Source organism: Carcharhinus amblyrhynchos, chromosome 7 (genome assembly GCF_965287045.1).
Source record: "Carcharhinus amblyrhynchos chromosome 7, sCarAmb.v2.hapA, whole genome shotgun sequence".
NCBI classification, from domain to species: domain Eukaryota; kingdom Metazoa; phylum Chordata; class Chondrichthyes; order Carcharhiniformes; family Carcharhinidae; genus Carcharhinus; species Carcharhinus amblyrhynchos.
Window position 1 is genome coordinate 109,749,264 of NC_137330.1, and position 27,324 is coordinate 109,776,587.

Genomic DNA, 27,324 nt, shown 5'->3' on the forward strand with positions numbered 1-27,324 from the left:
ACTTTCCTGCCTTATCTCCATATACCCTGAATCCTCAGCACTGAAATTGTTCAAGGACTCGCCCTCCACAGCTTCCTTGAGTAAAGAATTTCAATGATTCCACTCTTTGAGAGAAGAAATTCTTCCTCAAATCTGTCTTAAATGAGCACTCCCTTATTCTGTGACTCTGCCCTCTGGTCCCTCACTCTCACTTGACTGGAAACATCATCCCAATATTTACCCTGTCCACCCCCCTAAGAATCTTATATGTTTCAATCATATCATTGGGCAGCACAGTGGTTGGCACTGTTGCCTCACAATGCCAGGGATCCGGGTTCAATTCTTGCCTCGTGTGGAGTCTGCACGTTCTCCCCTTTTTCTGTGTGGGTTTCCCCCGGATGCTCTGGTTTCTTCCCATGGTCCAAAGATGTGCCAGTTTAGTTTGATTAGCAGGGTAAACACGTGGGGTCAGAATAAGATGCTCTGTCAGAGAGTCAGTACAGACCAGATGGGCCAAATGGCCTGATTCTGCTTTATAAGGGTTCTATGATCACCTCTCATTCTTCTGAACCCCAAGGAATACAGGCCCAACTGGTTTAATTTTAAGAGAATTTTTTACATCCTTCTATGAGGGCAGGTGAAGTTCTATTTTAAGGTCTCACCAGAAAGCACTTGCCACAGTGTCTCTCAGTGTTACATTAAAGTGCCTGCTGAACTATCTGGGATGGAACTTGAACTCACAACTCTCTGACCCAGAGGTAAGAGTGTGGCTAAGTGAGCCCCAGTTGACACTGATGGGCGGGGAGAAGAGTGGGCTGGATCCTTATGGTGATGGGATAGTTTCTGGGAGACATGCTGGCTGTCCTGGAATAGCCAAGGGCAGGCCCACTTGCTCTATGCTGGGGAAGCACTGGAGAAAGGGGAAATATGAACACAAAATACCATGGATGTTAAAAACCTGAAATAAAAACAGAATATGCTGGAAACACTCAGCATCCTTCGGCACAGTGGTTTGCACTGCTGCCTCAGGGACCTGAGGTCAATCCCAGGCTTGGGGCACTGTAAAGAGTCTGCATGTTCTCCTTGTGTCTGCATGGGTTTCCTCCAGATGCTCCAGTTTCCTCCCCCAGTCAAGCGCTCAGATCCTGTGCAGACCAGCTGGTGGGGGTATTCGCAGGCATCTTCAACCTCTCTTTACAACAATCTGAGGTCCCTATCTGCTTCAGGAAGATGATCATCATTCCAGCACCAAAGCCAGGCAGCGTGCCTTAATGACTATCACCCAGTGGCTCTGACTTCCATCATTATGGAATGCTTTGAAAGATTAGTCATGGCACACATCAGTTCCAGCCTGCCAGATTGCCTGGATCTACTACAGTTTGCCTATTGCCACAACATGTCCACAGCAGGCCCCATCTCCCTGGCCCTGCGCTCAACCCTGGAACACCGAGATAATTCTCCCTCAGTGTACTCGAGCAGATGCTGGAGTGTGGAGGCTAAGGGATCTTCACAGTAACTTCATTGCGGTGTCAATGTAAGTCTATTTGTTATGCTAATAAATCAACTTTAATACAGCATTTTGTGCTTTTCTATTTGAGGTTGACATGTTTAGTTAGTTTATGTATTAGTCACAAGTAAGATTTACATTAACAGTGCAATGAAGTTACTGTGAAATTCCCCTAGTCGCTACACTCTGGCACTTGTTTGGGTCAATGCACCTAACCAGCATGTCTTTCAGATTGTGGGAGGAAACCGGAGCACCCGGAGGGAACCCACACAGATACGAGGAGAATGTGCAAGCTCCACACAGATAGTGACCCAAACCGGGAATCGAACCCGGGTCCCTAGCGCTGTGAGGCAGCGGTGCTAACCGTCAACGCCATGCGACAAAAACTACAAAGAGGTCACAGAGAGAGAAATAACAGAGCATCACTTTTACAGGCTCAGACCACATTTGTGACTTCAAAATGGGCAGGCTTTTCATTGTGGGTGGAATGCAAATGAGGATTGTCTTATTGTCAGGCTCCTAAATCTCTCACTTACAGGTCAATTAAATTGGTAAACTAAACAGTCAGTAAAAGTAATGTGTTACTGGTTCCAGCATCATGACTTTCACAGTGAATCTATCATTTGCATAATTAACTTCCAAGGCTCCTTATCAGATTTTGCAACATCTTCATTGCACAGTTGAGGCAGGAGGCGATTAATTACGTCCTTTGGATTCATCAGCACTGAAGCTTCTTTCAGTGCAAGCTACGTCGATTACACAGCACTGATTAATAAGTGTGTTCTCGGGCTGCTCATTACGTAGGGCAGTCGTTCAAATTTGTATCAGTTGCTGGCAACTCTCGTTGTGAGCATTGTTCAAATGTGTATATTTACTACGTGCCTCCAAAGAGCTGCTGATTGAGTGCTAATATTTACGTGGCTGTCTTGTCAAGCGGTTCCAGCAGAAAATCAACAAGTCATTAGATTACTGTGATCTTTGTCACCGAATCTTGGAGCAGGCTGCCAAAGTCTACACAGAGCTTGGAAATCATATCCCTGGATCTTTAAAAGGCAGCAGAGCCCTGGAGTAACACAGTGGGAAACTGGACCCCGTCAGTACATGGCATTTCAACCCTCTCTGTTTTGTGTAATGTTACACCACCCTGTCCACTTTTGCTTTTAATATTAATGCAGTTTTAACAATATTACCAAATGAATCGTACAATTATCCCAGACTGGGCTGAATATTTTGCAATCACTCTGGATTTATACTCGGGTCACTGTTTTAGCCGAACCTAACAGCACTGTGGGAGGACCTTCATGGCAACCTGCTGTTATACAGAACCTCAAACATCATAAAATGTCCCACCAGGCAGCATTTTCCAACAGATCTGGCACAGTCGCGTAAGCAGATATTTGGGCAGGTGACCAAAAGTTCAGTCCGAACTAGGTCTTGAGGGGAAGAGAGAGAACTTGAGAGTCTGAGAGGTTTAAAGGGGGAAGTTCAGAGCTGTAGCTGCCAATGACAGAGAAGATGTAACTGGGAATATGTGAGGGGCCAGAATTGGAGCGGTGCAGGTACGTGGGAGCACTGTCAGGCTGCAGGAGATTACAGTGATAGGGAACAGCATGGGGTGGTTTAAGAAGCAAGTTCATCATCGCCACCTACCTTGAGGGAAACTACAGTAACTAATCTCACATCACCAGGTTAAAGTCCAACAGGTTTATTTGGTAGCACAAGCTTTCGGAGCGCTGCCCCTTCATCGGGTGATTGACTCACTCACCTGATGAAGGAGCAGTGCTCCAAAAGCTCGTGCTACCAAGTAAACCCGTTGGACTTTAACCTGGTGTTGTGAGACTACTTACTGTGCCTACCCTATCCAACGCCAGCAACTCCACATTGAGAGAAATTAGGGAATGGACGATACATTGTCAGCTTTACCAATCATGCTCATTCTGAGAACAAATTAAAAAAGGTTGAGCTTGCTTCCAAAGACTGGGGCCGCGATCTTACCAAGTCAGAGAATTCGGTTGCCAGCCAAATCTCCGTTCACTGCGCCCGACACCCGCCAATGACTTGTTGTGTGGCTTGTGGCTGTGTAAGGAGCACAATATTAAATGGAGCACTGACGTGGCCATTGTCAAGGAATTCTCCCAAGTCCCGGCTAGTGTGTTTGATGGTGGGTACATGGGGAGAATATGGCGGGAGGATCAGAAATCGGTTTGACGACAGTGTGTACTTCCAGTGGCAGATCTTCTGCCGGTGCCTGCCGTGGTGGTCGGGATACCTGCCAGAGGTCAACCTTACTTGCATCCAGTTACAGGGATACGGTAGAAGCCCAAATCCCCCGTCATCCCAGATTCTCCACAGTGCCGACGGAATAACACACCAGCGTGTTAAGAACAATGCTCTGTGTGGATGTCAGGACTCAGCTGAGCAATGCCTGCGCCTGCCTCCAGAGTTCGGGATGAAGGTCGCCCCCAGCACTGGACCAAGGAAGGCCACAGCAACGGGTCGGGGGTTCATTTGCAGGTGAACATTCTGGTTTAGGTGTCCAGGAGGGGGGTCCATCTTCCAGCCCCAGAATGTTCCAGAAGATCCATCCTCATTTTCAGGAGGTCCACCTTCTTCCTTCAATTGTGGGTCAGTGATTTTGGGCACCTTTCAATATGGCACCCAGGTACAACAGAGACTACCCACTACCTAGGCCTGTGCTGCCACTGAATACAGCGTAAAACACCTGCATACATAATTAATGAGGTAGGGGTTGGGTGATTTGGCCCATTTCCACTCATGTTGCGGCACGTAGAGCGGAACTTTTCCAGTCACGCTTACCCAGGACTGGAAAGTCCCGCCCCCAAGGTCAATGGAACTCTGCATGGTCCATGTCCGATTAGCTATGATTCCTGTGGCGGGCAGGATGGTAAAATTCCACCCTGTATCTCGAGATGGGGGAATTCCACCCAGTGTGGTGGTCTGCAGTGTTGGTGCCAATGCCCTCCGTTAGAGGATATTTTGAGCACTGTTCCCCCACAAGACAAAGTCCCAAACTCAGCCTAGTTACCATGTGGAGCTCACGGCACAAGAGCGACAAATGGTGTTGGTTAAATCGGGAGAGTTCATGTGTTTCTCTTCCCTGCTCCAGATGTTGGGCAACACAGAGAGATTCCACCTGATAACAGTGAGAAAACAATCACTTGGAAAGTAAACCAATACCTGTTAAATACTAGAATATCCTATTCTACAGTTCGGTGAAAGGAAATACTACAGTGGCAATGCAATAGAAAATCATAATAGAAACTTGTAAAATTCTAACAGGGTTAGGCAGGATACGTTCAGAAAGAATGTTCCTGATGGTGGGGGAATCCAGAACTAGGGGTTATAGTTTGAGGATAAGGGGTAAACCTTTTAGAACTGAGGTGAGAAGAAATTTCTTCACCCAGAGGGTGATGAATGTGTGGAATTCACTACCACTGAAAGTAGTTGAGGCCAAAACGTTATCTGATTTCAAGAAGAAATTAGATATAGCTCTTGGGGCTAAAGGGATCAAGAGATATTGGGGGGAAGGGGGGAATTAGGATATTGAATTTGATGATCAGCCATGATCATAATGAATGGCAGAGCAAACTCGAAGGGCCGAATGGCCTACTCCTGCTTCTAGTTTCTATGTTTCTATAATCCAAATAGCTTTCACGTTTCTGTTGTTCGACAACAAAAGTAAGGATAACATTTACAAGAATACCTTTTGAAAAACACAAATTTGCATTTCAAAGCAGCTTAAAGGGCATTTTTGTTACTCAGACTAAGGGCGGGATTTTCCAACTGCACTTGCCTCAGAACTGGAAAATCCTGCCTGAGGTCAGTGGACCTTGCCGTGGTCTACCCCCCACACCGCCTGATATGATTCCCGTGGCAGACGGGATGGGAAAACTACCCCCCTAAGGGTGAACAAAAATCCAAATAATTTCAAACGGATGGTCAAGATAGCAGAATGCAATGATTTTATTTAAGTTTAGGATCCACTTCTCTCTTTTTCCCTCTCCTGACGATCCTGTTTGTTAAACATGCAAAACAAGAAGCAATACGCTTCTAAACTTCAATCACTCTGATCTGAAACAGTCCTCAGGAAATGTCGAAAAGATTGGCCCTCTTTCTAGAGTAGGCCATTCAGCCCTTCCAGCCTTTCTCTGCTCGTTCAGGTTTACAGGGTAGAACAGTAACGCAGAATGGCAAGGGATTCACGTTATGTTCAAACCAAATTTGCGGTACGGTGGCACAGTGGTTAGTGTTCACAGGGACCCGGGTTCGATTCCCAGCTTGGGTCACTGTCTGTGCGGAGTCTGCATGTTCTCCCCATGTCTGCGTGGGTTTCCTCTGGGTGCTTCAGTTTCCTCCCACAGTCAGAAAGATGAGCTGGTTAGGTGCACTGGCCATGCTAAATTTCCCCTCAGTAGAACCATAGAAATAGAAAATTACAGCTCAGAAACAGGCCTTTTGGCCCTTGTCTGTGCCAAACCATTTTTTTGCCTCGTCCCACTGACCTGCACTTGAACCATATCCCTCCACACCCCTCTCATCCATGAACCCATCCAAGTTTTTCTTAAATGTTAAAAGTGACCCCACATTTACCACTCTATCTGGCAGCTCATTCCACACTCCCACCACTCGCTGCGTGAAGAAACCCCACCTAATATTCCCTGTAAACTTTTCTCCTTTCACCCTTAACCCATGCCCTCTGGTTTTTTTTCTCCCCTAGCCTCAGTGGAAAAAGCCAGCTTGCATTCCCTCTATCTATACCCATCAAAATCTTATACACCTCTATCAAATCTGCCTTCATTCTAATACTCTAAATTTGGTCTCACCAATGCCTTATATAACCTTACCATAACACTCCAACTTTTATACTTGATACTCCGATTTATAAAGGACAATGTATCAAAGCACTCTTTACGACCCTATCCACCTGTGACATCACTTTTAGTGAATTCTGTACCTGTATTCCCAGATCCCTCTGTTCAACTGCACTCTTCAGAGTCCTACCATTTACACTGTACGTTCTACTTTGGTTTGTCCTTCCAAAGTGCAATACCTCACACTTGTCTGCATTAAATTCCATTTGCCATTTTTCAGCCCATTTTTCTAGTTGGTCCAAATCCCTCTGCAAGCTTTGAAAACCTTCCTCACTGTCCACTACACCACCAATCTTTGTATCATCAGCAAATTTGCTGATCCAATTTACCACATTATCATCCAGATCATTGTAATAGACGACAAACAACAATGGACCCAACACCGATCCCTGCGGCACACTACTCATCACAGGCCTCCACTCAGAGAAGCAATCCTCCACAACCACTCTCTGGCCTCTTCTATTGACAGTAAGAAGTCTCACAACACCAGGTTAGAGTCCAACCAGTTTATTTGATAGTAATCTTACAAGCTTTTGGAAATGGTGTTCCTTCGTCAGAACCTGTGGAAGGTTCTGATCAGAGAAGGGCATATAAAGTCACACACACCTGACGAAGGAAAACTGTTGTGCCAGAGCGTGGCGACTAGGGGATTTTCACAGCAAATTCATTGCAGTGTTAAGGTAAGCCTAACTTGTGACACTAATAAATAAACTTTAAAATCTTATTAGCAATTGGACTGAACAGGCACCTAGATTGCACTTTGAGATATGATTAGTCTTTATATGTAATGTACAAAAGTTTCAAAAACATCACTGGGATTTAATCCCAACTCTGAACTTATTTAGCCAATCTCAGCTAGAATGGATCTCTATTTCACTCACTCAGTTAAGGAATGATCCAACTATTCCTTTCCAGAAAGCAATCTGATGTGGATATCAGGTAAGAACATGATTGGGATCGGATAAGGCCGGAATTTTCCGGACTCTCTGCCGCTGTCAGCGTGAACGGAAAATGTGGCACTCACCCAAACCTCCATTCACTGTAGCAGGACGGGAGAATTGCAACAGCAGGTGAGGTTGGAGAATTCTGGCCAAGATGCTTTTAAAGTTGTGTTATTTCCCATCACTCACTGTCCAGGTTTCTAACACACAAGCAATGGCCATTTATTTAAAGCATCAGTGTTGGGTCAGTGCACTGGAAAACAGAGGAGAGGGGGATGGGGAAGGGTTGGGGGAAACAGAGGGGGAGGGAGGAGGAGGAGGGGGAAGGAAAGTTGGAGGGGGGGTGCTCTTCCATAGGGCTGCAGCTGAGATCATTCTTCAATCACAGCCACCTTTGAGGGGATGGGTCAGAAATGGTGGATGATGGTTGATGGAGCACTGTCCCACCCGGTGGAGGGGGTCCTCCATCCTTGGATCATATTCATCACTCTCAGTTTTGTGGTGTGGTGCGGGGAATGGTAGTCAGCCTTGACAGAATGCAATCTCCCAAAATGATGCCTGACTAGCAATGTTTTGCTTGCAGGACCCCTCCCCCCATCCAACCCTCCCACCATAACCCCCACCCAAATCAACATCTTCCAAACTGGCTCAGAGACAGGAGCAGGATGGCAAACCAGCATCGCAACCTGTGGTGGGAGACCCGTCCACCTCCACACCCAATTAGAAATCCCCCCCCTCTCCCCGCCATGTGTTTTGTTGGAGAACACTGCCTCAGGAATTGTAACCTCACTCGCCGTGCCATTTTCCTGCCAGTTCCAAACAGCAGTCGATTACACAATGAGTTGTGTGCATGTGCGTGCGCGCATGTGCACATATATGTGTGCATGTAGTGTGTGTATGCATGTGCATGTCTGTGTGTATCTGTGTGTGCATGTGTGGAGGTGTGTGTGTGTGTACGTGTGTGTGTGTGAGCATGTGTGTGTGTGTGAGTGCACACGTGTACGTGTGTGTGTGCATGCGTGCGTGTGTGTCACAGTGACTGGAGCACAAAAATAATCCAAGGGATTTGCAGCAGTTTGATAACTGGGCACCTTGCTAGGCCCTGTCAGCAAAGAGCCAACTAAGTGAGACCACATTCAGGCCAGCCTGGGAGGGGGATTCAGGGGAGGGGGAAAGGGACAGGATGGGGAAGCAGTAGGAGGAGAGGAAGGAGGGGGAAGGGAAGTGGGGAGAGGGAGGGGGATGGGGAGGGGGAAGCAGTTGAGGGAAAGGAAGAAGGAGGATGAAGGAAAATGGGGGACGGGGAAGGGAAGTGGGAGGAGGGGGAGGGGGATGGGGAAGGGGAAAGCAGAGGGGGCAGGGGAGAGGCGGAGGGGGGCAGGGGGAAGGAAGGAAAGACGAAAGGGGATGGGGAGGGGGAACATTAGTGAACAATTTGGCACTTACAAGCAATTCAGCTGCTTGGGGGTCACGTTTACCGGTGAAAGCTTCTTTCTAAATTGAATTCAAATTCTCAAATTTAGACGAGAGGTTCATTCTGAAAAGAAATGTCACCAAATGCGACGAGAAGGCAGTCGCATGCTTGATTTGTCCAGATCTAACGAGTAAGATCTGTCAGCGAGAGATTGAGATCGACAACACTTCAACTTATTGATAGTATTGTGTTAAAGAGGAACAGAGGACAAACAGAATCACACGCAAAAGTATTCTTCCCTGGCAAATCAAGCTGATGTTTTTATTACATCTGGACACTGAAAATGTGAATCAAAGACTTGTTTGCGCTAACCAGCTGCCCTATCCTAAGAATCTCATCTGGGACATCACCAATTCGGATAATGTGGCACTGCTGCTGCCAAGAAGTGCATTCAAATTTAGCTTGGTGGCATGTATTCCGATTTCAAATCAAGATTTTGATTTGACATGGTGCCACAGTGGTTAGCACTGCTGCCTCACAGCGCCAGGGATCTGGGTTCAATTCCAGCCTTGGATGACTGTCTATGTGAAGTTTGTACATTCTTCCCCTGTCTGCAGTTCCTTTGGGTGCTCCAGTTTCCTCCCACAGTCCAAAGATGTGTTGGTTAGGTGGCTTGGCCATGCTAAATTGCCTCTTAGTGCCCAGGGATGTGTAGGTTAGGTGGATTGGCCATGCTAACTTGCCTCTTTGTGCCCAGAGATGTGTAGGTTAGGTGGATTGGCCATTCTAAAGTGCTTCTCAGTGTCCAGAGATATGTTGGCTAGGTGAATTGGTCATGCTAACTTGCCTCTTAAGTGTCCAGAGATGTGTAGGTTAGGGGGATTGGCCATGCTAACTTGCCTCTTAGTGACCAGAGATGTGTAGGTTAGATGAATTAGCCATAGTAAATTCATTGGGTTATGGGGATAGGGCGGGCGGTGGCCTGAAAAAGCAGCTCTTTTGGTGAGTTGCTGCAGATTTGGTGGGCCGAATGGCTCCTTCTGCATTGTAGGGATTCTATGATATTCTAAGAAATTATAAAAAAGACAATCTTGCAGCTTTTCAATTAAGCACTTTAAGCCTCATGCCCATTTGGAACATGCAAGGACGACTGCAAGAAAAATCAGGGGTTACTAAGAAAAGGGACATTGGACGGTTATTTCGTACAGGACGACAGAGTGTGGGCATTGAGAGGTGTAATATGAGTGAGAAATGCTTGTCCTCCTCGGCTGCATGAAAAAGCATTTGCCAAGTGAAGGGGAGGAGTTACATTAGCTCACGACAGCAGTTCTAAAAGTAGGCACGCTGTTTTATTGGCCAAGTTAATGGGCTAAGATCAAGTGTAGTATAGACATGCTGTGCTTGGTTGAAGTCATTAGGTTACATTTCAGCTTCACTTGAAGCAATTTTTTAAAGCGGCATCTCGGCCTTTTGGCTAAGATGCAAATGAGATCAAGCCTTGGGGGGTGTGCTATACAGACTCCAAACAGCTTGGATCATGTAGATCGAGCCCAAGACAGGAGGTGAGAGCCCTGACTTGTCACCTTGGATCGGGAATGTCTCAACTTGTTGGGACTCTGAATTGGATTTGATTTGATTGAATTGGAAAAAAGAATTGATTTTTAAAAAAAAGTCAATTCTATCACTACATTCAATACTCTGAAGTTGAGATTTTTTAAAAAAATACGGCCATCTTGGCCAGGATCCTCCAGTCTCGTTCACCTCAGCACTGCTGCCAGCGAGAAGGGAGAATTTGGCGCTTAGCCGAAACGCCGATCACTGCAGCAGGAGCGGGGAATCCCAGGTGACAGGCGAGATCAGAAAATTCCAGCCCTTGATTGAGCAGTGACGGGTGTAGCAGGTTGCAACACTGGGTAAGATCCCTGTAACAGTGCATAGCATGGGAAATACAAGTGTTGGCCCTGTAAAGTAACGTGTCATTAGTAAAACCTTTCAATTTGGCACTGGCTGCCACATGTAAATCAAAATAAAACCTCAGGCAAAAATCCAAATAGAAAAAGAAGTGGAAAAAGAGATGTCAGCATTATAGTGTACAGAAGAACAAGGTTGTAAGAGTAACAAACATAACTACAGCTCCGCAACAGTCCAAACACTGGAGGCCAACCAACAGCCAAGGTGAAAAATCAAGAAAAGAAACTTGCATTTAAATGGTACACTTTGCAATTTCAGGAGGTTGCAAAACATTCTGCAGCCAATGAAATGCTTTTAAAGTGTCATCATTATCATAATGCAGGAAATGAAGCAGCCAATTCGCGCACAGTAAGCTCGCCCAAACAACTGTGTGTTCATCTGTTTGAGTCATACTAGTTGACAGATGAAGGACATTCTATGGGCAGTACGGTGGCACAGCGGTTAGCACTGTTGCCTCACAGAGCCAGGGATCTGGATTCAATTCCTGACTTAGGTCTGTGTAGAGTTGCACAGTCTCCCCGTGTCTGCATGGGTTTCCTCCGAGTGCTCCAGTTTCCTCCCACAGTCCAAAGATGTGTGGGTTAGGTTGGTTGGCCATGCTAAATTGCCCCTTAGTGTCAGGGGAGCTAGCTAGGGTAAATGTATGGAGTTATGGCAATAAAGCCTGGGTGGGATTGTGGCTACTGCAGACTTGATGGGCTGAATGGCCTCCTTCTGCACTGTAGGATTCTATCATGTTGCATTGTTACACTGACGTACAGGCACCAATCACTCATTAGGGTTTGGTAAATACATTGTGGGTTTGCTTATTTAGCCGATGCACATAAAACATGTACATGTGGATAGAAAGCTCAGAGACTTTAGCAGCAGAGCACAAGCACAAAAGTGAAACCAAGACTGGATCACATGACACACTTCCCTGCTGATGCTGCCCTGTTGATATTCCTTAAGACATGAGATATGAAGGAAACTGAGGAAAACTCCCTGCTGTTCAACACAATCCCACTGGATCTGCAACATCCCCCTAAGGACAGGAAGCTTCAGTTAGCAGCTCAACTGAAAGTTGACACTTCCCGTGAGACTGAGCTGGAATTCCAGCCTAAATTTTTTTATATGCTCAAATCCCTGGCCTGGCAATTGAACCCACAAAGTTTTGACTGAGCAGCGGCACTGCTACAGACTGGACCATGGATAACACCAAGTCTTGGAGACAAAACTAGGCCATTTGGTCCATCGTGTTCTGCTAGAAGACAGAGGGTGGTGGTTGATGGGAAATATTCAACATGGTGTTCGGTTACAAGTGGTGTACCTCAAGGATCTGTTTTGGGGCCACTGCTGTTTGTCATTTTTATAAATGACCTAGATGAAGGTGTCGAAGGATGGGTTAGTAAATTTGCTGACGACACCAAAGTCGGAGGAGTTGTAGACAGTGAGGATGGATGTTACAGTTTGCAGAGGGACATAGATAAGCTGCAGAGCTGGGCCGAGAGGTGGCAAATGGAGTTTAATACGGAAAAGTGTGAGGTGATTCACTTTGGTAAGAGTAACAGGAGTACAGAATATAGGGCTAATGGAAGGACTCTTAGTAGTGTCGACGAGCAGAGAGATCTCGGGGTACATGTGCATAGCTCCTTGAAAGTTGGCACCCAGGTTGATAAGGTTGTTAAGAAGGTGTACGGTGTGTTAGCTTTCATTGGTGGAGGGACTGAGTTTCAGAGCCATGAGGTCATGTTGCAACTGTACAAAACTCTGGCGCAGCCGCACTTCGAGTATTGCGTACAGTTCTGGTCGCCGCATTATAAGAAAGATGTGGAGGCATTGGAAAGGGTGCAGAGGAGGTTTACCAGGATGTTGCCTGGTATGTTGGGAAGGTCTTATGAGGAAAGGCTGAGGGACTTGAGGTTATTTTCATTAGAGAGAAGAAGGTTACAAGGTGACCTAATTGAGGCATACAAGATGATCAGAGGGTTAGATAGGGCAGACAGTGTGAGCCTTTTTCCTCGGATGGTGATGGCTAACACGAGGGGACATAGCTTTAAATTAAGGGGTGGTAATTATAGGATGGATGTCAGAGGTAGGTTCTTTACTCAGAGGGTAGTAAGGGCGTGGAATGCCCTGCCTGCAGCAGTTGTGGACTCGCCAACTTTAAGGGCGTTCAAATGGTCAGTGGATAGGCGTATGGATAACATGGGAATAGTTTAGGTTAGAGGGCCATTAGATTGGTTCCACTGGTAGGCGCAACATCAAGGGCCAAAGGGCCTGTACTGTGCTGTAATGTTCTATGTTTCATTTAATGAAAAGGCTAAGGAAATTTGGCATGCCCGTTACGACTCTCACCAACTTCTACAGATGCACCACAGAAAGCATTCTTTCTGGTTGTATCACAGCTTGGTATGGCTCCTGCTCTGCCCAAGATGGCAAGAAACTACAAAGGGTCATGAATAAAGCCCAGACCATCACTCAAACCAATCTCCCACCCATTGTCTCTGTCTACACTTCCCTCTATCTCGGCAAAGCAGAGGACCCCGCGCACTCCAGACGTTCTCTCTTCCACCTTCTCCCATTGGGAAAAAGATACCAAAGTCTGAGATCACATGCCAATCGACTCAAGAACAACTTCTTCCCTGCTCCTATCAGACTTTTGAATGGACCTACCTTGCATTAAGTTGATCTTTCTCTACACCCTAGCTATGACTGTAACACTCCATTCTGTACTAGCTCCTTTCCTTCTCCATGAACAATATGCGTTGTCTGTATAGCGCACAAGAAACAATACTTCTCTCTATATACTAATACATGTGACAATAATAAATCAAATCAAAATGAAAGAACATGGTTGATCTAAATGTGGCCACAACTTCACTTTCCTGCCTGTCCCCATAGCTCTTGACTCTCCCCCGCTTATAGATCAGAAACCTGTTTAACTCAACCTTGAACACATTCAATGGCCCATCAGCACTGCCCTCTGTAGAAGAGAATTCCAATGGACAGCAACCCTCTGAGAGAAGACATTCACCGTCATCTCCTTCACAAATGGGAAAACATTATTTTCAAATAATGCTCCCCACCTTCTCCCACAAAGAGAAACAGCCTCTCTGCATTAACTCTGTTAAGCCTCCTCAAGATCTTATATGTTTCAATATTAGGTAATGTCAGCATTTGGTGTCAATGTTTTATCTCATAAATTGTAACTGGAATGATTGGCCTAAAGGAGATAAACAAAAGTACAGAAAGTTCATAAGGGAAATGTGAAAAACTTACTTAAAGATGAATGCAGGTGAAACTACAATGGAAAATAAAGATATTGCAGACCTATTAACTGAGTACTTCACATAGAGAAATAGGACAAATACTGTACATCAGGGGAACCTAGAAGTAAGTCAAGGGACAAATTTAAGTGGATTTAATATAAATGAAACAATAATACATTGGAGAAAATAGTGGCACTTAAGATCTCTGGGATATGAGAAGAAAACCATAAAAATTAGGAACGGGAGCCTGTTCGCCATTCAATAGGATTATAGTTGATCTGACCAACATTCTTCACATTCACTTTCCTGTCCTTTCCTTGTAACCCTTGATTCCCTCCCTGATCAAAAATCTATCTCAGCCTTAAATATACACAAGGACTCTGCCCCCTCAGCTCCCTGTGGCAAGGAGTTCCAGGGACTCAAGACTCTCTGAGAGAAGAAATTCCTCCTAATCTCAGTCTTAAATTGGCAGCCCTTTATTCTGAGACTGCCCAAAGGCTAGGCAGCGTGCCTTAATGACTATCGGCCGGTGGATTGACATCCATCATTATGAAGTGCTTCGAAAGGCTAGTCATGTCACGAATCAATTCTGACCTCATGGACTGCTTGGATCCACTATCCACTCACCACAGCAACAGGTCCACAACAGACACCATCTCCCTGGTCCTGCACCCAACCTTGGAACACCTAGATTACAAAGGCACCTATGTCAGACTAGTATTTATTGACTATACTCAGCCTTCGACACCATTTTTCCCCCAAAACTCATCTCCAAATTGCCTGGCCTGGGCCACGGCTCCTCCCTCTGAGACTGGATCCTGAACTTCCTATCCACAGACCACAATCAGTAAGGATAGGCAACAATACCTCCTCCTTGATCACCCTCAACACTGATGCCCCACAAGGCTGTGTTCTCATCACCCGACTGTACTCCTTATACACCTATTACTGTGTGGCCAAATTCCCCTCCAACTCGGTTTTCAAATTTACTGACGACATAGCGGATCGGATTGGAAACAATGACAAGACAGAGTACACGAATGAGATAGAGAATCTGGTGAACTGGTGTGGCGACAATAATCTCTCCCTCAATGTCGACAAAAGGAAGGAGATTGTTATCGACTTCAGCAAGCACAAAGGAGAACATGCCCCTGTCTACATCAATGGGGATGAAGTAGAAAGGGTCGAGAGCTTCAAGTTTTTAGGTGTCCAGATCACCAACAATCTGTCCTGGTCTCCCCATGCCAATACTATAGTTAAGAAAGACTACCAGTGTCTCTACTTTCTCAGAAGAAAATTTGGCATGTCAGCTATGACCCTCATCAACTTTTACAGATAGAAAGCATTCTGTCTGGTTGTATCACAGTTTGGTATGGCTCCTGCTCTGCCCAAAGCTGCAAGGAACTACAAGAGGTTGTGAATGTAGCCCAGCCCATTACGCAAACCAGCCTTCCATCCATTGACTCTGTCTACACTCCTGCTGCCTCGGAAAAGCAGCCAGCATAATGAAGGACCCCACACACCCTGGATATTCTCTCTTCCACCTTCTTCCGTTGGGAAAAGATACAAAAGTCTGAGGTCACATACCAACCGAATCAAGAAGAGCTTCTTCACTGCTGCCAGACTTTTGAATGGACCTAACTTGCGTTAAGTTGATCTTTCTCTATACCCTAGCTATGACTGTAACATTACATTCTACACTCTCTCATTTCCTTCTCTATGAACAGTATGCTTTGTCTGTATAGCACGCAAGAAACAATATTTTTCACTCTATGCTAATACATGTGACAATAATAAATCAAATCAAATAAAATCAAACCTAGATTCTCCCACGAAGGGAAACGTCCTCTTAGCAGTTAGCCTGTCAAGCTGCTTAAGAACCCTATGTTTCAATGAGATCACCTCTCATTCTTCTAAATTTCAACGAGTGATGTCCTAACCTATTTAATCTTTCCACATAAGACAGTCCCTCCATACAGGAGATCATCCTAATGTAACCTTTTCTGAAGTGCCTCCAATGAAAGAATATCTTTTCTTAAATAATACAAAAAAACTGCTCACAGTGCTCCAGATGTGATCTCACCAGTAACTTAAATAGTTGCAGCAAAACTTACACTTCAAGCCCCTTGAACTAGGGCCAATATTCCAATAGCCTTCCTGGTTACCTGCTGCATCTGTGTGCTAGCTTTTTGTGTTTTGTGCAAAACTACCCCCAAGTTTCTTCGTGTTGCAGCTTTCTGCAGTTTTTCTCAATTTAAATAATACTCTGTTCTTTTGTTCTCCCTTCCAAAATGAACAACTTCATATTTTCCCACATTATTCTCCATTTGCCAACTTCTGGCCCCCTTACTTAACTTTTCAATATCTCTTTGGAAGCTGTTTGTATCCCTCTTGCAGCCTGGTTTTCCACATATTTTTGTTTAAAATCACCCCCAAATATTAAAAAATACCAGTGAAGAAATTGTAAATGCATAAATCATAAACTTTCTGAGCTCATGAGATTCAGCGATGGTGTCTTTGGACTGAAAGATTGCCAGCCTCAGTCCATTATCTTTTTTTATTCATGAGATGTGGGTATCGCTGACTGGGCCAGCATTTATCGCCCATCCTGAGGGTATTTTATGAGCGAACCACATTACTGTGTGTCTGGAGTCACAAGTAGGCCAGGGCGGGTAAGGATGGCAGGTTTCCTTCCCTAAAGGGCATTAAGTGAACCAGGTGGGTTTTGCCGACAATCGACAATGGTTTCCTGGTCATCAGTAGATTTTTAATTCCAGATTCTTCTAAAATTTAAATTTCACCTTCTGCTGTGGTGGGTTTGAAGACGGGTCCCCAGAGCTTGACCCTGGGTTTCTGGATTAGCAGTCCAGCGACAATACCACTACGTCACTACCACCACCACCCCCCCCCCCCCAGAAGGGATTTAAGAAGGGATTATTGTCTTAACTGTGATAAATAAAAAACGAGCAAGAATAAATGGATTTAGGTACATAATTCACTAAAAGTAGATACATAAAGTAATCAACAGAATACTGGCCAATAAATTAAGGGGTTAAAAGAGATAAAGTAATGCTTAATTTGCACAGAGTCTTGTTAAGAGCCCATTGGTGTTCAGTTTTGGCCACTGTACCTCAGGATAGGCATTGACCTTGGAGGAGGTACATTACAGATCTGTCAGAATCATACTGGGACTAAGAAGGTTTAATTATAAGGGCATAGAGCATAAAGATGGCTTGTATGATTTCAGGTTCCCACCTACGAGGAGCCCACCAATGCCTCTACTTTCTCAGAAGGCTAAGGAAATTTGGCATTACATCTACAGCTCTCAACATCTTTTACAGATGCACCCTAGAAAGCATTCTTTCTGGTTGTATCACAACTTGGTATGGCTCCTGCTCTGTCCAAAACCACAAGAAACTACAAAGGGTCATGAACGAAGTACATCCCTCAAACCAGCCTCCCATCCACTGACTCTGTCTACACTCCCCGCTGCCTCGGAAAAGCAGCCAGCAAAATTAAGGACCCCATGCACTCCGGACATTCTCTCTTCCACCTTCTTCCAAAAGATAAAAAGATCTGCGGTCATGTACCAACCGATTCAAGAACAGTTTCTTCCCTGCTGCTATCAGACTTTTGAATGGACCTACCTCGCATCAAGCTTCCCTAGCTATGACTGTAACACTACATTCTGCACTCTCTCCTTTCCTTCTCTGTATACAGTATACTTTGACAATAATAAATCAAATCAAATGAAAAGGTTCAGAAAGTTGAGGGGGTGAGCTAATTGGGCTGTTTAAAAGGATAACCAGGTTCATAAGATGGAAATTGTTTTCTCTGGTTTGATAAAAGATCACACGAACCAAGCGTTACCAATAAAGATACTTGCCCTATATATGATTTGATGGTTGTCTTTTCTGATAGCACAGAGAAGTGTTACTGTTCAGCACTTGCAACCATCAACATCCTGTCATGAATATATTGCCACCTGAAGTCTTCAGCAAACATCCTTGCAATAACGTGGCCGGATGGCATGGCAGCACTGCTGCGTCACAGCACCAGGGAACCGGGTTCGATTCCTGCCTTGGGTCACTGTCTGTGCGGAGTTTGTACGTTCTCCCCGTGTCTGCATGGGTTTCCTCCGGGTGCTCCGGTTTCTTCCCACAGTCCAAAAGATGTGCTGGTTTGGTGCACAGGCTATGCTAAATTCTCCCTCAGTGTACCCGAACAGGCACAGGACTGTGGTGGCTAGGGGATTTTCACAGTAACTTCATGCAATGTTAATGTAATCCTACTTGTGAAATGAATAAATAAACTTCATGTGTGGAGTTAAATAAAATTAGCTGAAGCAGGTGGCACTGTGGCACAGTACATGACCATTCCAGGATACTTGTCCTTGGATTAATAAGACATTAGGTTAACTCCTGTAATTTTTCAGTCATTGAGAGGTTTGAGGTATCAGTTAAGACTTTTTTTATTCATTCATGGGATGTGGGTGTCTCTGGCTGGGCCAGCATTTATTGTCCATCCCTGAGGGCATTTAAAGAGTCAACCACATTGCTGTGGGTCTGGAGTCACATGTAGGCCAGACCATGTAAGGATGACAGATTTCCTTCCCTAAAGGACATTAGGGAACCAGATTGGTTTTTATGAGAGTGGTTTTCATGGTCACCTTTTTAATTCTAGACTTGCACTGAATTCAGATTTCACCATCTGCTGTGGTTGGATTCGAAACTGGGCCTGCAGAGCTTTACCCTGGGTCTCTGGATTACTGGTCTACTGACAAGACCACTAAGCCACAGCCTCCCGTAACTACGGGAGTGGGAGGTGAGAAGGTATCGAAAGAAGAGGGTGCATCCTATCCTGCTCAAGGCTGAGTCAGGAAAGAAATTAGGGAAGGCAGCAACAGGTTGTCTATTTGCTTCTCAGGCCATACAAGATCCCTGTGGTGTCCTTAAAGAAGGGCAGAAAGTTACTTTGGTGTTTGATGTTACGACACAGAGGTTAATCTCATTTACCCCTCACTTCATAATCTATTAAATGTGTTTGCGAAGGTGTTAGCTGTTCTTCATTAATGTTTAGAGGTTCATTAACAGAAGACCTGACACTCACTTGAAGCGAATAATAACAAGTTATTTTCTTTAACCACCCAGGAACTTTAACTAAACAAGTACCATATCAATTAAAATAAAATTCAAGTGGAACACTGTTCAAATAAATACAAGGACCATTCATTACCAAAACATACTAATATCAATTTAGTCATTCTCAAAAAATATACATACATGTTTTATGGCTTTGGAAAACATTTGGAGTTCTTTTGTCGATATTGCTATTGGTAAACTCTTTCTGATTTAGTATCCTTCTGGTATATAGATGGAGAGTTCTCTTAAGAGGTATGTTAAGCTGGCAGGGAACTGCTCTTGCCCTCTGTACGTACTGACAGATGGCAGCTTTTCGGTTCCACTCCACTGAACTAAACTGAACTGAACTGAACACTATGTTGCTACTTTTATATTCCTGGTGAGCCATGCATTTTTCCCCACCAGGACTGTTCTGATGGTGTTAAAGGGTGGTGGTGAATCTCTGGAATTCTCTGCCCGTTGAAGTGGTGGAGGCTGCCTCGCTAAATATTTTTAAGAAGCGGGTTGATGGGTTTTTGATAAGAGAAGGGATTAAGGGTTATGGGGAGAGGGCGGGAAAGTGGAACTGAGCCACGACAGATCAGCCATGATCTTATTGAATGGCGGGGCAGGCTCGAAGGGCCAGATGGCCTACTTCTGCTCCTATTTCTTATGTTCTTATGTTCTTATGTTAACAACAGCCAATTCAAATTTGATGGGGTCCTGATTGCTGAGTGTCTTCTTTAAACTGATAGGCTATCAAAATGCAAAAGCATGCAAAGCTTGTTATCAAGGCAACCCTGATGCTTAGTCCTCATTACAATTTTTGCAATCTATGTATCCTGTATTTTAAACATTCAACCACTGAACACAAAACCAATTTTTTATAAGGACCACGCACTGTTTTTTCCCAATTCTTTTACATCTTTACAAACACAACTTCACAACATTGGCCAATACTCTGCCCTCAGGAACTACTATCAAAAAACTGCTTATTTCTTTCATCTGCTGTCTATGGATCGTGCTGTCTGCAAATCGGCCGCACCACAGACCAACATAACAGTGACTACACTTCTGAATACTTAGATGTGAAGAGAATTGGGATGTCTTAAAATTTTGCTTGGACGTGACACAAACAGAAGTGGATGGTGCAAAGTGTGCCGCAGTCAGCTACTGAGGAAGAAGTTTAAGGAACTGAATACCGCTCCATGACAAATGCGACACTTGTGGCGGAGCAGACACAACCTTTACCTCAGGAGCTGAGAGGATACGTGGAGAACAAATGAGGCAGAAAATTAACTGCGATTATATTTTAAAATTGACTCGCGCTTACACAGAGCTTTTCAGGGCCACCGTCTCTGAGACAACTCTGGACGACGCAGTGGCACAGCAGGTTAGAACTGCTGCTTCAGGGACCTGGGTTCGATTCCCGGATTGGGTCACCGTCTGTGTAGATTCTGCACGTTCTTCCCAGGTCTGTGTGGGTTTCTTCGGGTGCTCTGGCTTCCTCCCACAGTCCAAAGATGTGCGGGCTAGGTGGATTGGCCATGCTAAATTGCTCCTTAGTGTCAGGGGAACTAGCTAGGGTAAATGCATGGGGCTATGGCGATAGAGCCTGGGTGAGATTGTGGTTGGTGGGCCAAATGGCCTCCTTCTGCACTGTAGGGGTTCTACGATTCCTCTATGAACAAGTGAAGTCATTCTTGTAGTGTGGCCACTGTTGCAATCTAGGAAGAATGGTGGCAAACTTGCACTCAGCAAATCCCCACAAATGGCAGTGTACTAGTGACCAGTGATGTTGATTGACGGGTCAACATTGGCCTGGCTGCCAGGAATGCTCTTCCCCCGCTCTTCTACAAAATAGTGCTGTGGAATTCTTTTGAACATATCCAGCCAGCAAGAAAGTAGGGCCTCATTTTAACTTTTCATTGGCACGTCTGACAGTGCAGCGCTCCTGTGGTACTGCACTGGAGTGTCAGCCTTGCGTGTAGTGCTCAAGCCCTGGTGTGGGACTTCAACCCACTGACTTAGTGGTGAGGGCACTTTCAACTAAGCCACAGCTGGAGACTTGTGATAATCTTTCAGATGTACATTTGACCAAACAAACAAACTGCTGTGTTTCTGGATATTAATCATCACTAGTAGCGACAACTTCAATACTTACAGTGACATTACAGTTTAGGCACACTGGTTACTTGCCTCTGGTGACCTGAATTTAAATCCCGGTCAGTCTGCTGAAGTAAACGTCTGCTCTCACTGTCAGCTGTAATGGTCCATTCTGAATTCAGGCTGGCATGAGGCACAGTGGTTAGCATAGCTGCCTCACAGTGACAGGGGCCTGGGTTCAATTCCCAGCTTGGGTTATTGTCAGTGCACGTTCTCCTCGTGTCTGCATGTGTTTCCTCTGGGTGCTCCGGTTCCCTCCCACAATCCGAAAGATGTGCTGGTTAGGTGCATTGGCCGTGCTAAATTCTCCCTCAGTGTCCCGAACAGGCATTGGGGTGTGGCAACTAGGGGATTTCCACAGCAATTTCAGTGTTAATGTAAGCCTACTTGTGACAGTAATAAATAAACTTAAACCTAAATAGTTTTTCTTAAGTTTCAACCCAGCAAACTGTCCCCAGTGTAAAACCATCCCGTAACTTCACTCAAGAGGTCACACAATGGCTTGTATGGGAACTGGAAAAGAATGTCTTCTGCATCAGAATAAGGGAAGCTTTGCTCTTTCATTTGTGCTATCCAACCTCAGAGTGCTCGATGTTGACCTTTGCCTGCCTGAAATGGAAAATGTTTCATGACTAACTTGAATCGCCTCAGATGAACAAAAGTGCTTCATGAAATGCACAAAAGCTTTACTGTAAATGGCGTGTTTATGTCAACTTCCCTAATTTTGTTGTAAACTGAGACAGTTTAGGAATAATATTTTGCATGCAAGCATTCAAGGTACTGTTCACGGTATCTTGAATACTTGTGATTGTTATTAGGGATTCCTGTGAAACCAGTGTCAGTGTTGTGACAGACAATCACAGCGTTGTAAAACCCCTGGTACACTCCAACTACTTTCAGATCAGTAATTACTGTATTGCCTTCAGACACTGACGCGTATGTTACGCCCAGGGCTGATGTATAACAGCTCTCATTACCAGTTTATTGGAAGAGAGTTATATGTTCTGATTTTTAAATTACTTATAGAGGCCAGTTATTAGGGACACTGAACTTGGGATCCAACGACTACACTGCATCAAAAAGATGCATGCAATATGGCTTTCTATCACCACTGACTATCTGAATGTGAAGGGAATCACAATGTCTGAACTGTGGCGCAGTGATTCGCACTGCTGCCTCACAGCGCCAGGGACCCGTGTTCGATTCCCATCCTGGGTCACTGTCTGTGAGGGGTTTGCACGTTCTCCCCATGTCTGCGTGGGTTTTCTCCGGGTGCTCTGGGTTCCTCCCACAGTCCGAAACACGCGCTGGTTAGGCGCTTTGGCCATGCTAAATTCTCCCTCAGTGTACCCGAGCAGGTGCCGGAGTGTGGCAACTTGGAGATTTTCACAGCAACTTTATTGCAGTGTTAATTTAACCTTACTTGTGACACTAATAAAGAAAACAAAAGATTGCTTGCAGCAATTATCCAATTGCAGAATAAAGGCAACTTCACTTATTTTCTACCATTGATCGATAGCAATTGTTGCTCTTGGTCAAAGAGAAAACAATCATTCATCATTTACCAAAGCGATTGTGGAAAGCAGTCCCGAGTGAACAGCGCTGTTGTGGTTAGCAGGGTATAGTAGTATTTACACACGCCAAAATACCTGGCCCTTGCTCCACTGAAATTAGTTTGCATGCAGAATGTATTCGTGAAGTCAACACATGAGCACTTATGAAACCTCTGGTTAACAGTTTACAACTACAGCACCTTGACTGCAGTCACAGTGGGCAGCATGATGGCACAGTGGTTAATGCTGCTGCCTCTCAGCGCCAGGGACGCAGGTTCCATTCCCGGCTTGGGTCACTGCATGTTGTCTGAGTGTGTTTCCTCCGGGTGCTCCAGTTTCCTCCCACAGTCCGAAAGATATGCTGGTTGGGTGCATTGGCCGTGCTAAATTCTCCCTCAGTGTACCCGAACAGGTGCCGGAGCGTGGCAACTAGGGGATTTCCACAGTAACCCCATTGCAGTGTGAATGTAAGCCTACTTGTCACATTAATACATAAACTTTAAACTTTAATCAAGGACAGAGAATTGGTTAATGGATAAGACACAAAGAATAGGGAGATAAATGATTTATTGAGACTAGTGGAGTGCCGCAATGGTCAGTGCTGGGCCTGTGGCTATTTAATGACTTAGATTGAGGGTTGCCAATCTGGGGTCCACAGAACACTCTTGTTCTGTGAAAGGCCTCCAGGGGGTCTGTGGAAGTTTTGGCAGCCAAATCCCCTAGTCGCTGGAGTGTGGTGACTGGGGGATTTTCACACTAACTTCATTGCAGTGCTAATGTAAGCCTACTTGTGACACTGATAATTTTTTTTTTAACCCATTCAGCACAACAACTGAGTATATGCTTGCAATGCAACATTACACATGGCAGGGATTGGCCATTAGGGCTATCATATGCCAGATACAAGCTCTGCTCCATCCCTGAATGAGCTGCAATGGACAGTCTCATTTCACCACTGGTGTAAACTGGCAACTGAACAGCTTACCGTGACTTCACAAGACACAAGCTTTATGTGGAATGAGTAAAAACAAACAGTTTCTATCTCACTGATAACTTTCTCATTTTCTTTCAATTTCAATTCGGGTCACGTACTATTTTGAATAATTTGTGCTAAAAAAGTCTAATTTTTCAAAAAGAAAAAGAAAACTCGCTGATCGAACCCATTTGGTTGGAAACAAAACAGCTTGGGCCGAGGAAGCTCTGAGCTGTCACTTCAACCAGTCACTAATGACAAGTACCCAAGGTGGAACCTTGCTTCGTTTGAGTCAGCTTTTATTTGCATAGCTGGTGCTCAGGGAGTCCAATCATTGCAGCTGGATCTACATTCTGCTGGTCAATGGGGCCAACATGTCACAAAAGAGAGAAGTTGTGAAAAAAGTAATCATCTCCACTAGGGTAAAGACTGTAAGATTTAAAAAAAAATACTGGTTTTCCTACTGCATTGTAATTCAGTAATGTGTCTGTACTAATCGAGTTGATTATGAATGGGTCCAGAGGGTTGTGCAGAAGAAAGAAAGGTCACCACTCACATTCGCAGTGCAGCTTTGTTGCTGGACTACCAGAGGTTTTTGGATTTACAGTTCACCACTGTACAGCAGTACAGTACATCATGTTCGGTAAACAGTACAACTCGGCTTCCTGTTTCAGCTTTCAGTAATTCTGAAACATAAACAAAAGGCGAAAAAACTGACCAACAAATCATCTAAAAAAAGCCGGGGGTAATTATTTTAAGCAGCGACAGATATCATAATTCACACGGTGGCACAAAACCCTTCGACGTTTGGAAACTTAAGGGCAACTGTTTCAGCACAGAGAGAGAGAAAAAAATATGTTTACATATTTTGATTTTTATTTCAACTTTTGGAATGGGTTGCTGTGATCAGGATGGCTGTATCACTGGACTGACTTCAAGAAGATGCAACCCTTTTTTTCTTACATATTAGGATTGGTTATTTAATTAAAAGGATTCACTTTTAAAATATCCCTACCAATCAGTTGCCCCTGTGTTTGGATTTCAAAATTGACTTGTAATGAAAATATATAAAACATGCACTTCTAAACAATTCAAACAAATAATTAAACACATCAGAATGACAAACAATAAAAGCTTTTAGTTTGATTTTAATTTAGATAATCAATGAATTGACATTCTTGCTGCTGTGAGACCTGTTAAGTCTTTAGGAAGTGTACAGAGAATTGTAATGGGTTGAAGTGATAAAAATTTATGCCAGATGCAGATTCAAAGCATTTTTTTTAGTGCTCTGTACATATATGTCAGTCTGCTGCTTCAGATATTAGACTTGCCAGCCTCATACAGGAAGCAGCATCAAATTATCTTTTTTGAATTCCCCCTTCTTCCCCCACCCCTACAACATCTTGCACTCCATTATATAAAGAAAAGACAATCTGAAGATGCACCACCACAGGTTTTTCAATTAAAATTGTATTTTGTTTTCCGTCCTAAACAAATTTAGGTTGAGCTCTGGTTTGTATGTCAAATTGACAAGGAAATAACAGAATCAGCTGACAAACCACGATCAAAGAAAACAACTTGCGTCAGAAAATCATCTGTCGCGCACAGTTTTTGAACCCAGTAGTTGTACAAAAATGGATACTTTTCTAAACCTTTAGGACTAACCACTAGTAAATGTGTGTGTGTGTGTGTGCGCGCACGCGTGTGTGTGTTTTGTACTCAGACACCTATACTGGTTTAATAGCTGAAACTACCCACACACACATCATCAGTGATATTTTCCACTTTTCTGCAATTCGTTTCAGTGTAGGAGCAGCAACTTACATGTGGTTTTCTCTGTGTCGGGAACGAAAATGACTGAGCTAAATCATACTAAATTCTAGCAGTGGAAAATAAAACCCAGAAAATGCCAGCATGGGCACCACTTGACTTAAAATCAGTCATTAGCTTAATACAGAGATTAGTTAAAACTCCTTTTGAATTATCTTCTTTTTAAATGAATTTCTTTTCGAAAAAAAAGAGCGCTTAGGAGAACAGCTCAAACCCATTGTTGGAGTCACCGAGATAAAATATTAAGATGTTTTGGGCTGCCACTTCAGTCACAAATAAATTGCAAATCACAACCTTGAGGTTAATTGGAATGCAATTTGAAACCTATGTGAAAGAATGAAGGTATGTTCATGAATAATTATTTACTATGAAAAAAGGGCACACAGATCTCATTTGTGGATTGCTAGTCAAACAAAATAACGACGATAATTATAGTTTTTTTTAAGTTTGGAGGAGGAGGGTGACTTTTAGAGACCGTCACTGAAGTAAGTTCAGTTCGTGAGATTTTCCTCACGATGTTTAGTGTAGGTTGTGAAACAAAACCATACCTATCAAAATTTCCCTGCGGCTGATTACAAAAAAATAATCAGCAAAGCCATCAAGTTTCAGTTTGACTTATTTATATATTTATTTATAAAAAACACAAAGATTAGATAAAGTAGAGCAAGATCATACTTAATGCCCCACATTTTAAAGGCTGCATCACGGCATCTTGTATCCTCAAATGTCAACCTCTCCCAAGGTGGGAATTTATGTGCATCGTGTTAATCCACTCTAGCATTCGTTTCGATTAAGTCTGCATTCCTGTGCGTCAACCCACGGCTTGTTTCTAATTTGTAAGTGCTTAAAGAACTACTGATTTTTTTTTTCACAATTAATACTCAGTTCAATGCGACTGATTCATGCTTTCCTTTTGTGTCACCCAATGCCCGAATACAAAACACACACAGTAAAGGTTTTAGTGGTCTTCTAAATTTTCATTCGTATTTTCTAAACGTTTCTTTTGTAGGCTCGACGTTTTTATCACTTCTGTTTATCAGCACTTGTGGCCAAATCTTATGCTTTGTAGTGAGCCCCTTTTTTTCTGTTCCTATTTAGATAGTTACAAAACAATGCATAGAGTTATTACCAAGCACTTTATGTGTGCCGTTTACAATGGGCTGCAGACAATCTGATCCTGTATGCTCGGCTGCCCATTACCACTTCTTTATCAAACAGAAAAAATATTTCTTAACAGACGCTTAACGAGAGCCCACTCCTTACAGCACCAGTCCGTGACAGCACACTGCCTCGCATCAATAAAGCAAGCAAACTGATGGGTAACAACTCTCCTACACACCAGCGACAACAGAAATTATTTTCTGCATTTAGAAGGCTGCAGAAGCTGCAGCAATGTCTATAGCACATACGCCCACAGTTAGACTGGTTATCATACATGTCAAATCTGGCTTGTGTGTATCACATTTATCGAATTGAAATAGGGTCCCAGCTGCACTTCGAGCTTGCACACTCAAATTGTTCCTGCAACGATTCATTCCAACCTTTTTTATTCTGATTTTCTTTTGCTTTATATTAAGGAGTAAAGCAGCTACACTGTCCCGAATTCAAATTGTGGTTAGTGATGTCGATACCTTACTACACATATAGAATGTTGAAACTGCTCAAAATATATTTCCACCTTTTTTTTTCTCAGTTTAATGTAGCGAATGTGCCCACACAGTGCATGA

The 27,324-nt window shown here is 44.1% G+C and overlaps 1 protein-coding gene across 3 annotated transcripts in view; it reads right to left on the minus strand.

Annotated features, from left to right (window-relative positions):
* LOC145345201 (uncharacterized) overlaps positions 1-27,324 on the minus strand; it is a 559,547-nt gene that overhangs the window by 207,801 nt on the left and 324,422 nt on the right. For all 3 annotated transcript variants that reach the window (XR_013887040.1, XR_013887039.1, XM_080192941.1), the window contains one exon: positions 24,324-24,453. Coding sequence is in view for 1 of the 3 variants with exons in the window: in XM_080192941.1 (XP_080049067.1) it covers positions 24,445-24,453 (9 nt within the window). In the remaining 2 variants the exon portion in view is untranslated. The remainder of the gene's footprint in view (positions 1-24,323; positions 24,454-27,324) is intronic.